The following is a 13,076-nucleotide window of genomic DNA, read 5'->3' as shown; positions in this document are numbered from 1 at the left end:
TAATTTCATTAAAGACGGTTCGTTCAGTGGATGTATACCGTTAAAGCATGTTTTCGGTTTTTGCGAGGACTACAAACGAATACTTGTGAATTGTAGCCAACAGTTGATATTGAATAGATCGATGTCGGATTTGAGTTCGTTACATTTCACTAGCGTCGTGGGAGGAGACATGAACACCGAGACGGTTAAGGCCTTGGTGAAAAAAGTCAAAGTATAACTAACGCGAGTGCTGTGGAAAATACCTATTATTAAAGTCGATGATCGGGAGAGATTAAAATTAATGAAAATCGTCGATAGCAAAAAAAATATAAATTGTGCTTTTAGAAATTGGGAGCTTTGCGAGTATCCAAATCTGCCGCAGATGAACAAACACTCTTGGATGGTGAAAACATGTTCGCAAGTAGAAAAACCTAGGTGTATAATAATCGCTTTTCTCACGAATTCACCCGGCATCGTATCAGACGGCTATAACGTTGATTACGATACGTGCTCGTTGACGAACGTTAAAGCATATATTAATTCGGTCGAATACCCGTACGAAGATTTCAACGAAAGTTTCGATAAAAATCTGTTCACTATGTTCTATCAAAATTATGCAGATTTTCAAAAACATTATTACGAACGATTTAACGCTCAACCGTGCCTGACGAGAGAAAAATATAAAGAGTTGGGTCCATTTATCTGCATAGATTGTTCGCTTCAAAATGATGACGCTAAAACTTCAAGCATCGATTTACGCGTTGAAATAGAGGCAGCTAATAATTTCCCAGCCAATACAGCCGCCTACTGCTTAATCATACACGATCGCATCGTTCAATACAATCCGTTTACGGGGGAAGTGAGAAGACTATAATACATGTATATATATAATATGTTTGCATTTGTTTTTTCTTTAAAATGTATACTATTATTTTATAATAATTGTTTTGGCACCGTCGGGTTCCTACGGAACCGGCGGTCAGCCTAGCGATGTCCGGGTGACGAGGATTAAGGAGAAATAAGCTTCAGAACAAAGTTAAGTGGTAATAATGGTATAATAATAAAAAGTCGTGACTTAGGTGTAGGTAAAAGGTATATAATATTAGTTGCCCGGCGGAGACGTCTCTCCGCGTCGGCTTACACCAACAAAAAATGGAATCAATAATAGTACATAAGACCGTCGGTCATAGAGACGGAATAGAATAATAATGACAACGGCGTATAAAATAATAATAACACAAATGATAATAAGACAGCAACGATACCCGACGACGAGACAGTAGAGTCGCGGAGATAGTGGCGGCCGATGACCTTGACCGATAGCCGGTCTATTTGAGTCGGTCCGACGGCGACGGCAACTGCGTGTACACGCGTATGGCTTCGGTTCGCGGCGGCGGCGGCGATCAGACCGTTTACGTATAATATAATTGTTCACTGCGACCGGCTTCAACCCACGACGAGCTCGGACGCGACACAAAACCGTTTAGAGCCTCAGAGCTTAGACGGACACCCAGAAGCGGCACTGTGTGCGGCGTTGCGGTAGCATACAATAAAAACCAAAAGGAGACGAAAACGGCCGCGGACGCTAAAGACGCGACACCGAAAGTAGACGGCTCCGTTCGCTCGCCCGGCACAGTTAGGACTGGTCACCGGTCGCGGTACGCGCGACGTAATCGCAACGGCGTTACGCTTTTAGGCCTTTGCACATTGACCGGCCTCCACCCGATATAGCCATAGGTACTGGGTCTTTATGTAAAGGCGCCGAGTTTCGAACAATAATAATAATATGTAATATAGAATATGTAATACATACGATATACAATATTTATAATTATACTTTTTGAATGAATAAACTAATACTAATAATAAATAAAATGCGTTTTGTTTTTTCTATAATATAATATAATATAATATCATAGATGTTATTATACATAATAATATATACAATACATATAGTAATATTAACTGTGTATGTATAAAAATCGTATTTTATGATAATATAACATACAACACGAACGTTATGTCATGTAACAATATAATTAATGTTTACATATATATATATTGTAATTCGTTTAATCAGCAATTTTTCTTATTCTCGATCGATGAGTGAATGGGTGAATAGAATGTTCAGGAAACAGCTGTACATCAATAGTTGGTATAAGAGAGCATCGTCGAACCATTGATCGTCTCGAGTGTAATCGGCTGTAAAAATAATGCATGTTGTATTATAATTTATAATATAATAATTATATATATATATAATATATATAATGTAATAATATATTACCCAATTGCTTTCATCAACACCGGTACCGCCGACGCCGACATCGTTAGTAGTCATACGGTCTTCACTATTTTCATGCATTTTCTTAAACCAACGTTGAGCGAGTTGTTTGTATGCAAACATATTTTATTTTTGTAAAATTGCATTCATTTTTTGGGACAATGTTCATTATCGCTAAATCGTTATGAATTTTTGTACGATCGCTATAATTTCTTCAAAGGTAGAGGTTTTTTCCACGTGTACATTAGCGTTTAAATATGTCGCGACAAGATCGATTTGATTAACCACCGTGTCACGTATAATGTTAGATTTCAATGCGATCGTTTCGTTGATTATCCATTGCATGTCTTGAAGTTTCAGTAGATTCTGTCTACTCAATAATACGCGACATCCTTGCTGGAGATAAGATTCGACTACCAGCATATTTTCACCACGATAACTCGTCTTAGACAGTGTAATTGTTTCATCTTTGAGGAAAAGCCTTTCACGGCTCTTAACCGGTGGCTCGCATATAATCGATAGAATATTCCCCATCAACGAGTAAATACGTCGTAAAAAATCAGTTGACAAGCATACGAACCGTGATGGTGTAATTATTTGTACGGATATGTTGAAATCATTAGATGGATCGAGTCCGATGATGATAGACTTGCGACCGGCAAAGTCTATGGTGAAATTAGCGATATCGATTAAATCGGGAGGTGACCGAGTATCGTGCGGACGTGGCATATTTACATCTGCTATTTGCACGCCGAGTTGAGTCATTTGTATAAAATTAATAATAAAATGGGATTTAACTTTTAAAACGAAATGAAACAAAACACACACACACTTGCTGTATCTTAAACAGCTACACTTGCAATGATCTGTGATTGCATATATTTTAGTAAGCGTGCCATGATGCGATTAAATAATTATCTTAGTTAATAGATCATCCGCGGTACGCGCTAATATGTAGCGAAACTATTTACTAAAACATAAATATTATTTAATATTACCGATAAAATCTGTATATTAAGCATATTCTAGAGTATAGGTTGCCTAGCCTGATAATAAAACACTTTCCGATGATATAATTAATAAAAATATAATTATAATGTGTAAACGTATAATATATATATATATATATATATATATATATATATATATATATATATATAATAATGTTAACTGGGTGACGGGGTGGACGAGTGGGTTAAGGCGTCGGTTATAACTTACCATATAGCATGATACAGTATAGTACAGGGGTGGCCACTAACCTTAACTTTGGGAGCCGCAAATTTATAAAGCTAATTTGAGGTGAGCCACATTGTAAAGCGATGTTTTTGAAATGAAGACACATTGAAAAATGAACTCAAATTGAAGGAACGTTTATTTTTTACATTACATAAAACATTATTATTGACAAAGTTATTAACATTATTATTGATTTGACAGAACGTTTATTTTTTACACTACATAAAACATTATTATTATTGACATAGTTATTAACATTATTATTGATTTATTTATAAGAAGTGCTTTTTCGAGTGTTCATTTTTTCTGTGAGCTTTGTGAAGGTAATGATAATTAGTCTTTTTTTACTGATAATAATTTGTAAGCGCAGTTCGCACAAGTTCACTTAAATGTTCATCAATTAGTTCAGATCGATATTTGGATTTAATGAATTTTAAAGTTGAGTACAATGATTCACACACATAAGTAGTGCCAAAGATTGAAATAAGTTTCATAGCACACATTTTTGTTTGTGGGTATTTTTCTTCTGGGACATTTTTCCAAAATTCTATGGTTGAAACGCCACTTCGTTTAAGTCCTTTTAGTCCTTCGTCTTCTTGCAGTTCTAGTAACTCCAACTCTACAGCTGCTGTATCCTTTGTTATTGGTGATGAAATAGGACATCCATCGCTCACAACATCAACAGCAAAAGGATTTTCCAGGAATGAAAATGAAGGTTTAAGTGATCTTAAATCATTAAATCTGCGATTGATTTCTTCAGCAAGGCCTGACATCTTATTCATATATTCTTCAGTTTCCACCGGAATGTCGGGAAAACTTTCACTAATTTTCTTCAAACATTTGAAGTGAGCAAATGTTTTTGTCTGAAGGTCTTTTGTAAAAAGCTTTAACTTATTATGAAAGCTAAATACAGTCTGGGCCAAATCAGAAATAAGTTTTTCCTTTCCTTGTAAAGATTTATTTAGAGTTTGTAAATACTGAACCACATCTGTAAAAAAGCCAAATGTAACAACCACTGGGGTTCATTAAGTTCAGGAAAAGATTTTCCTTTTTCTTCCATAAACTGTTTGATTGGATCAAGTAACTCAAAAAAACTGCCAAGAACATTGCTTATTGATAGCCATCTCACTAAGCAGTACCAAGATACATCATTAGGTAACTCATAGTTGTTCATATCTTCTATAAAAGATTTGAACTGTCGGTGTGTTTTGGCACTTGAGCGAATATAGTTTACAATTTTTAGAACTATCTGCATAATATGCGGATATTGAAAATATTTTGCTGCTAAATGTTCTCTGTGAATAATACAATGTACAGGTAGGAAATCAGGATATGATGTGTCAGCTTTTTATAGTCCAATAAGCCCTTGTTTTGTACCAGTCATAGAAGGTGCACCATCGGTAGCAATGCTGACAATATTACCGATGGGCACTGCGTTTTTCTGTAAAACCCCATCCAGGGCTTCTTTAATGTCACAACCCCGAGTAGTATTTTTCAAAGTAACCAGTTCTAAGAGTTCTTCCACCACCTCTAAGTCTTTTGACAAATACCTCACAAATATGGCAAGTTGTGGCATATCTTTAATATCAGTAGACTCGTCCAGTGCCAGGCTTACTGCTAAACACTTGCTTAAATTTGTTTGTAAATTATTTAAAATATCGGCACTAATAACAGAAATTCGCCTCTCTATTGTGTGTCTAGCAACAGGCATTTCGTTTATTAATTTCTGCAGTTTTTTATTTTCCGGTTCTAAAACAGAAATAACTTGAGCCATGTTTTTCTTAATAAACTCCCCCTCTGTGTAAGGCTTTTTTGCTTTTGCAATATTAAAAGCCAAGATGAAGCCAGCTTCAGTTGTTAAATCTGCTTCCTTGGTAAACATTGACATAACTCTACTCTGACCATGAAGTTTTTCTTTGAGTGATTTCAGTTTGGTTTTCCTTAACTGAGAGCCAACAGGAAAATCTTTATTAAAACCACGGTGGTTACTGTCATGATGGCGTTTTAGATTACTGGCCTTGAACTGTGACAAAGTTACTTGACATAAAAGACACATTGGCTTACCGTTTCTTTCTACAAAAAGGAATTCTTCCTCCCAGTATGTATTAAAAGATCGATTCTCCTCTTCATATTTACGCTTCTTAGATAACATCGTAACTGTTCGGACACTAGGCTACAACTGTATTCAAACAGCACACAACAACTACACGCAGAAAAATATTTATAACATTAACGCGGCAACTGTTCGGACGCGACTGTTCGGACACTAGGCTACAACTGTATTCAAACAGCACTCAGAAAAAAATTAAAAACATTAACGCAGCAACGCGATAACGGAAATTATCGCTGGAAATTATCGTCGTCGTCTGACGTGGTCGTAATAACGACTGTAATGATAACGAAATCGACGGCAATAAAAATGCTATCTAACGTTTCTAACGAAATTTTATATTAATTAAGTTTAGTCTAAATTTAGTTCAAGAGCCACACGAAACTGATTTAAGAGCCGCATGTGGCTCGCGAGCCTCGTTGTGGCCACCCCTGGTATAGTATATGATAAGTCACGCGTTATAACCGACGCCTTAACCCACTCGTCCACCCCGTCCCACAGTTAACATTATTATATATACATATATAATACATATATTGTATAGTATATATTATATATATACAGTATATAGCATAAACTATTTTATACTATACTATATACGTATAGGAATATAGGATGTTCCGTCGCCTGATAAACACATTCCATATCAATGATAATAAAGATATATTATGAGTAGGCGTATACAAATAAACAAATGTGATATAATAATGTATGTATATAATATATAAAGTATATACTATATACTCTATATAGAGTATATACATACTACATAGTATATGAAAAGTATATACTTTACTGTATAGAGTATATACATTATACATAGTATATGAAAATTGAATACCATGGCGGGGAGCCTCATGCGGGGGACGGCGGGACCCCGTGACGCGCGTGGGCCGGGTTAGGACGGCGGCGGCGGCCGGCCACCGGCGGTCCGCGGCCGGGGCCATCCGCTTGACGTACGTAGACAGGGAATTTGGGTGAGGGGGAGGGTTTAGGGGGTTCGGCGGCGTACAGTGGGCCGCGTTGGCCGGCCGCGTGACGTACACAGGCTGGGACTTGGGGGAGGGGCCTGGGATTCTGTGACGTACATAGGCTGAGAAGGTGGGGGAGGGTTCAACCGATTCACGTGACGTACATAGGATGGGAAGGTGGGGGAGGGGGAGGGTTTAGGGGGTTCACAGAGGAGTGCGGAGGGATCCAGAATCGGCTATTTCATACTACTATGATGAAATTATATTAAACTTAGTGAAAAAAATAATTAAATTCCAGCCCTTCTTTGCTTGAGAGAAATTGTACCACAACCTAAAATTTTAAAATGTAATTGGGTGTAAAATAATATTTATTTAATTTAATTGTAAAAACATAACTAGTTAGATGACAAAAAAAAATGTTTTGATATTTTTGATGTTGAAAATATTTTGTTATACCTACAATCTTTTTTTTCAGTAAACAATTTTAATCTCTAAAAATCATTATGATTATTGAAAATATATATGTTTAAATAATTTATATTCATTTCAAAACAACAATTTACATTTTTTTTTTTATTGTTATAATACATAAAAAAAGAAATACACAAATGTTAAAATTTAACTGATTATAGATAATGAATATTTAGTGCCGACTGCTGATTCATCAAGCACATAATATATGTATAAAATAAAATAGATCTATCCTTTAAATATTGATTATAATTTAACTTACCTCTACATTCACAGGAGACTCGTCATGACCACCATGGTTTCCTTTTAATAAAATTTCTCCGTTATATACGTGGATTCGGCCTTTACAATTTATCTCTCCTTCGACATCTATAGTATTTTGTAATTTTGTCTGCACTCATTCTATCAAATATATATTAAAATCCTTCATGACAAATAACGTCTCTTGATCTATTAGTCTGAATTTCCATTTCAAAATCTCGAGCAAAAACGCAAATTTAAATAAAATGTTAGTTTAAAACGTTGGCTTAATCAGAATATCTGTACAAGTCCAAGGCTTAAACAATAATGATCAGAGATCGAAATTATTTCATTAAATATTACAAATATATCGCAGTGATCTATTTATAATTATTAAGGACTTATATTAAATCCTTTGATGACGTCGACAAGACATACACGACGGGGTAAATCCTGTGTCCGAATAATTGCTAATTTCGTGTGTATTTATATCACGATGAATCATTTAAAACTACATAATAGAGATGTTTAAAATTATATATACAATTTAAATATGAAATTATATAACGTAATATATATTCTATAATTATAGATGTTATGTACAAAGTATTTATCTAAAAAGTGTTTTTCATTACAGCTAAATAGTTAGTGAAGGTGCAATGATAATTATTATAGGGCTAGAATTTATATGATATATAAAATGAAAAAATATGCCTTTAATATTTATAGGTAGGTAAGCAATTAATGTATAATAGAATAATCAAACTATTAGTAAGAGAAAACAACTTATAATGTTAAAAACAATTTAGTAAAGTTATTTTTATGTAAGATCAATCATTTTTGTTGCTCTTACTTTTAATTTTTTTTAGTATACTCACAGTATTTTTAATACCGAAATTTATACACATTTCACATTGTCAACGATTAAGTCCCTGTCTCCCTGGTTTTATAAAATTTAAATTAATATTGAGAGCTTAATATAATAATATGACGTATGGGAGGGAAGAAGCTGAATTCAGACGAAGAAGTGAAGACTGTAGTGAAGGAGAACTTGGAAAAAGAGGTGGACATACAATATATTATTATGTTGTAACCCTAGGTCATTTAAATGGATGTGTTTAATTAGAATGCATTTCAAGGTATCATTGTATAAGATTAACGATTCTGAAAGGAGATGATTTGTCAATCTAAGATATTATATTATATTATTACCTTAGGTAGTTAAATAATTTATCTATACCTATTTAAATATTATAATATATCGTGTAGGGAAAACGCAGGAAAAAATTTCGGGGGAGGGGAGGGGGGTTATGAAAAAATTTAAAATAGGTATTCATTAATATCATATTATTTATACTGTATTATACTTTAACTATTTATTTTAGGGAAATTTTTTATTAACTAATAATTTATTTTAATTTTTTTGAAATTTTATTAGTAATACATTTGTAGGTCAGATATTTTCTATTTTGTACCTACTATTTCAGGAGGGGGTAAAACCTCCACCCCCCCTGCGTTCACCCCTGATATCGTTATTTTAAGAGATTTCGTAAAAAATTATATTTCATAAGGCCATAACATTTTTCTACATTGACGCTAGTATTTTAATAGTTAATTGAAGAAAAAATTTTGGAAAACCTTGTATTTTTTAACCCAAGGAATAAATAACAACAATTTTATAAATTTGCAACTTCAAAATTCCTTGCAAATTTTCGCAATTTTGACATATTTCGTAAATATTTGAACTATAAATGCTTATAAACAAAAATTGTGACTAACGATTTTTTATTATTTTTTTTACTACGAAAGGTACTATACTTATAATATATACCTTGTATTAAATTTTAACGATTTTTCAACATACCAAATTTCTTTATCGGCTTTAAAAAAAAAAAAAACTTAGAAAAATTAAAAATTTCAATTGTCAATAGATACCTTAAAAAAAGTCAAAACATTATGAAAATTTAATCTTTAATAGATAACTCTAATATAAACATTTTGTGAAAATGTCAAGTGTAATATACAATGAGTCGTTTTTGAGTTACAGCAAAACAAAAAAAATCGATTTCGTCGAAAACTGATTATGCGTAAAAATTCCGGTGTTTTCGTTAATTTTTTAGTGTTTTTCCTGACGCTTTTAAAAACTACTGGAAAATTTTTACTATTGATCCCCCAAAGTACCAACTAGATTCATTTTTATTTTCAGAGAATGACTGAAGTCAAAATTCAAAACACTATTACTACTCCAAAACGTGATGACAGACACAAAAAAAAAATTTTAAAAAAACATACATCATTGTAAAATCAATACATTCATCACTCTGTTCAGAATCTAAAAAAAAAACTAACAACAAAACTTAGATAAAATCACAATTAAAGTTTCGTCCTCCGGCAAATAAATTAATAAATGAAAATCGGTTACATACCAATGGTGATTGTCTTCTGAGATTAAACCAAAACAAGTAAAAAATAAAGATTCCGTAATTTTGACCTTATAGTTCATAGACATAAAAATATAATAAAGATTAATTTGAATATATGATATATCTATGAAATAATTTAAGATATAATATATAGATTACTAAACAAAGCATTTCTTTTGATTACTTCCTGTGATTTGTGTAAATTAATCAAATAGGTAACTTTAATTATGATAAAAAAAATTATCTCTATATTACAGAAAAAAAAAAATTTTTAAATAATTATTAATACTATTTAAATTGTTGGCATCGTCAGTACTCAGTATCTAAATTGTAAATACAAAATATAAATAATCTATTAAAAATTATAACACCTTGTTAAACAAAAATAAATAATAAAATTAAAAAAACTATACTTACTTTGAAAGTTAATACCAATAATACCATTAATAATTTCCAATTGAGCTTCTTGAAAGTTTTAAATTACTCCTTGTACATAGAAAAATACAAGTAACTATTGTGTTAAAATGAATAAGTATAATAAAAAATTATCCGTAAAAATCGTTAGTAAATTTTTTTTTAATGGTAACAAAATAGTTATGGCTGTATGATAAATAAAATATATTATTAATATTCTATGTTTACTGTTTAGAGAATACATTAATATACATAAATAAATATTTATGTATTTGGTATATAAAAAAATTAAATTTTTTTTTATTTTTCGATTAACTAAATAATGAACGTTATTGTTGTTTTTGCACAAATGTGTACATGATTATTAGCAAATACAATTTAATTTTAAACTAATAACATTTACTTACGTATGTAATTAACCAATATAAACCTAGGTATATATAATTATATAACATAGTATAATCGACAATACAAAATAATTACCTCAAAGGTATATGTAATATGTATAGTAAATAAATAAATAATAATATATGAAGTAGTGGGAAAAATTAACTAGGAACAAATAACAATTATACATTATAATTTATATTAAGTCGAACAAATAACAGTATAGTTTCTGTTGTATTATAGTAGTTCCGAGTTCGACGCGATTATTTTAACTTTCGACATCAACATTAGTTTTTACTACCTATAACTTTTTTGTGTTTTCATTTGTTTATTTACTTATAATTTATAAATACCTACCTATCTTATAATGATTTATGTAATATATTATGATACCATTACGTTCCAACCACGGTCAATGGGTTACCTCGTCACCAAATATAAATCATAAATACTTACCTACGACTTACCTATGTTGAATGTTGGTATTAAGAGAAGTCTTTTATGCCACTATGCATTAATCAATTTATTCTTAAATACGTATACCTAATTAATTATGTTCTAAACAATGATTTAACAGTGATAATTTAGATTCCATTTAGAATATTCATTTTTATAACCTAGAAAATAATAGGTTTTCCACATTTTTTTTTTCATTTTAAAAATTAAAAACATTTTTTTAAAAACGAAAATTAAACCTGTAATAGTTTCATAGTGTTTATTACATAAATCCATAATATTAAGCCGTAAACATAGGCCGTACATACAATATATTATTATGTTGTTTTTTTTTTCCAAAAGTGTTGTTTTTCGGGACTTTGTTCATATTATGCACAATTCATAAGCGTAACTCGGAGGGGCTTGGGGGGGGGGCTTCAGCCCTCCCAGAATTGTTGGGTAATTGTATATGTGCTTATTATAAACATAAAACATATTAGGGTACTTCCGTGTTATTTCGACTACCCAAATATTTCCAAGACTACCTGATAGAATCACCGGGGTTATCTCGACTACCTCCGTAGACCGTAATTTATTAATAAATATATAATTCCGCGTAGTAATCTATATCATTGTAATGTAGAATTTAATTTTTCTTAGATATACAATGTACCTACTATAAGCCAATTAGTTGACTTTAACCATTTTATGTTGGTTTTTATTTCGTCAGTCATTCTATCTCGACTATACCTCCGTAGACCGTAATTTATTAATAAATATATATTCCCGCGTTGTAATCTATATCATTGTAATGTAGAATTTAATTTTGTCTTCGATGTACAATGTACTTACTATAAGCCAATTAGTTGATTTTAACCATTTTATGTTGGTTTTTATTTCGTCAGTCATTCAACAATCGTCCTATTGTCCATATTAGCGCTACGTCTAGTTATACATATCGTCCAGTCAATATGAATTTTTTTAATTTGCCATCGTCCGAGAAAGAGGCTGTTTATTTTCTGCAAGAACGCGGAGTGTTGCCTAGTGCACGGATTTGTCCGAACAATCACTTGGCAAAATTGTATTTTGGAAAAGAAATTTTTTGGAAATGTAATGTAAAAAAATGCCAAAAAAAGGTAAATATACGTAATGGTAATTGGTTTGCGAAATCACGAATATCGTTTACGACTGCTGTGCGATTTATATATGGGTGGTCAAATGAAATGACTAGTATTAAGTGGTGTGAACAAGAACTTAATATAAGTGAAAATACAGTTATTGACTGGAACAATTACTTACGTGAAGTATGTGCAATGGCAATTGAAAATAAACCACAAGGGAAAATAGGTGGACCGGGGAAAATTGTCGAAATTGATGAAAGTTTGTTTTCGAAAAGAAAAAATCATGTTGGGAGGGTACTTAACGAACAGTGGATATTCGGAGGAATTTGTCGCGAGACAAAAGAGTCATTTTTATTAAAAGTACCTGATAGAAAAACAGAAACTCTACTTACGGCAATCAAAAACAACATTCAGGAAGGTACCACGATTTATTCAGATTGTTGGCGTGCATATAACACCGAATTATTAAAATCATCCAACTTCAATCACTATACTGTCAATCATACATACAATTTTGTTAACCCAACCACAGGAGCACACACCCAAACGATTGAACGCCTTTGGGGATCGGCAAAGTGGCGAAACAAAAAACATAGGGGAACAGCTCGCCATCATCTAGATTCATACCTGACTGAATTTGTTTGGCGACAAAACCTTGGTAGCGATCAACCGTTTAATAAAATTTTAATGGATATTAAAACCTGCTTTCCTCCTCAAAAAAATTATTAACATATTAACTTTTTTTTTTTTAAATTTTTATGTATTTTATCGTGTTTCGAAATAGATTTATATTATTATATTTATATTTATTATAGGTACTATTAGTATTATTTTACTATAAAATATAATAAAATATTAGTATATTTTATATTAGTATTAACTTTATTTTTGCCTAATACAATATAAAATAGTATAATTGTATAATCATTCAAGTCAGTTGTAAACACGTAAACACCATTAGAAATAATAAATAATAATTTAATTAAAAAATATTTGCTATAAAAC

At 31.7% G+C, this 13,076-nt stretch overlaps 2 protein-coding genes and 1 pseudogene across 2 annotated transcripts; all 3 read right to left on the bottom strand.

Annotated features, from left to right (window-relative positions):
- Positions 1-477: 477 nt before the first annotated feature.
- On the bottom strand, positions 478-3,028 carry LOC126551724 (uncharacterized; annotated as a pseudogene).
- An 815-nt stretch (positions 3,029-3,843) lies between these two features.
- LOC126551723 (general transcription factor II-I repeat domain-containing protein 2-like) lies at positions 3,844-4,673 on the bottom strand. Its single transcript, XM_050205759.1, has 2 exons — positions 4,478-4,673; positions 3,844-4,370 (listed from the first exon to the last, which is right to left on the bottom strand). Exons 1-2 carry the CDS (start codon positions 4,671-4,673, stop codon positions 3,844-3,846), a joined length of 723 nt encoding a protein of 240 aa, XP_050061716.1.
- Positions 4,674-4,847: 174 nt separating this feature from the next.
- LOC126551722 (general transcription factor II-I repeat domain-containing protein 2-like) lies at positions 4,848-5,651 on the bottom strand. The gene has a single exon (XM_050205758.1). It carries the CDS (start codon positions 5,649-5,651, stop codon positions 4,848-4,850), a length of 804 nt encoding a protein of 267 aa, XP_050061715.1.
- Positions 5,652-13,076: the final 7,425 nt, after the last annotated feature.

The sequence above is a fragment of the Aphis gossypii genome, chromosome X, assembly GCF_020184175.1.
Source record: "Aphis gossypii isolate Hap1 chromosome X, ASM2018417v2, whole genome shotgun sequence".
Taxonomy (NCBI): domain Eukaryota; kingdom Metazoa; phylum Arthropoda; class Insecta; order Hemiptera; family Aphididae; genus Aphis; species Aphis gossypii.
The sequence above is the reverse complement of the archived record's forward strand: the minus strand, read 5'-3'. Positions and strand labels throughout refer to the sequence as shown.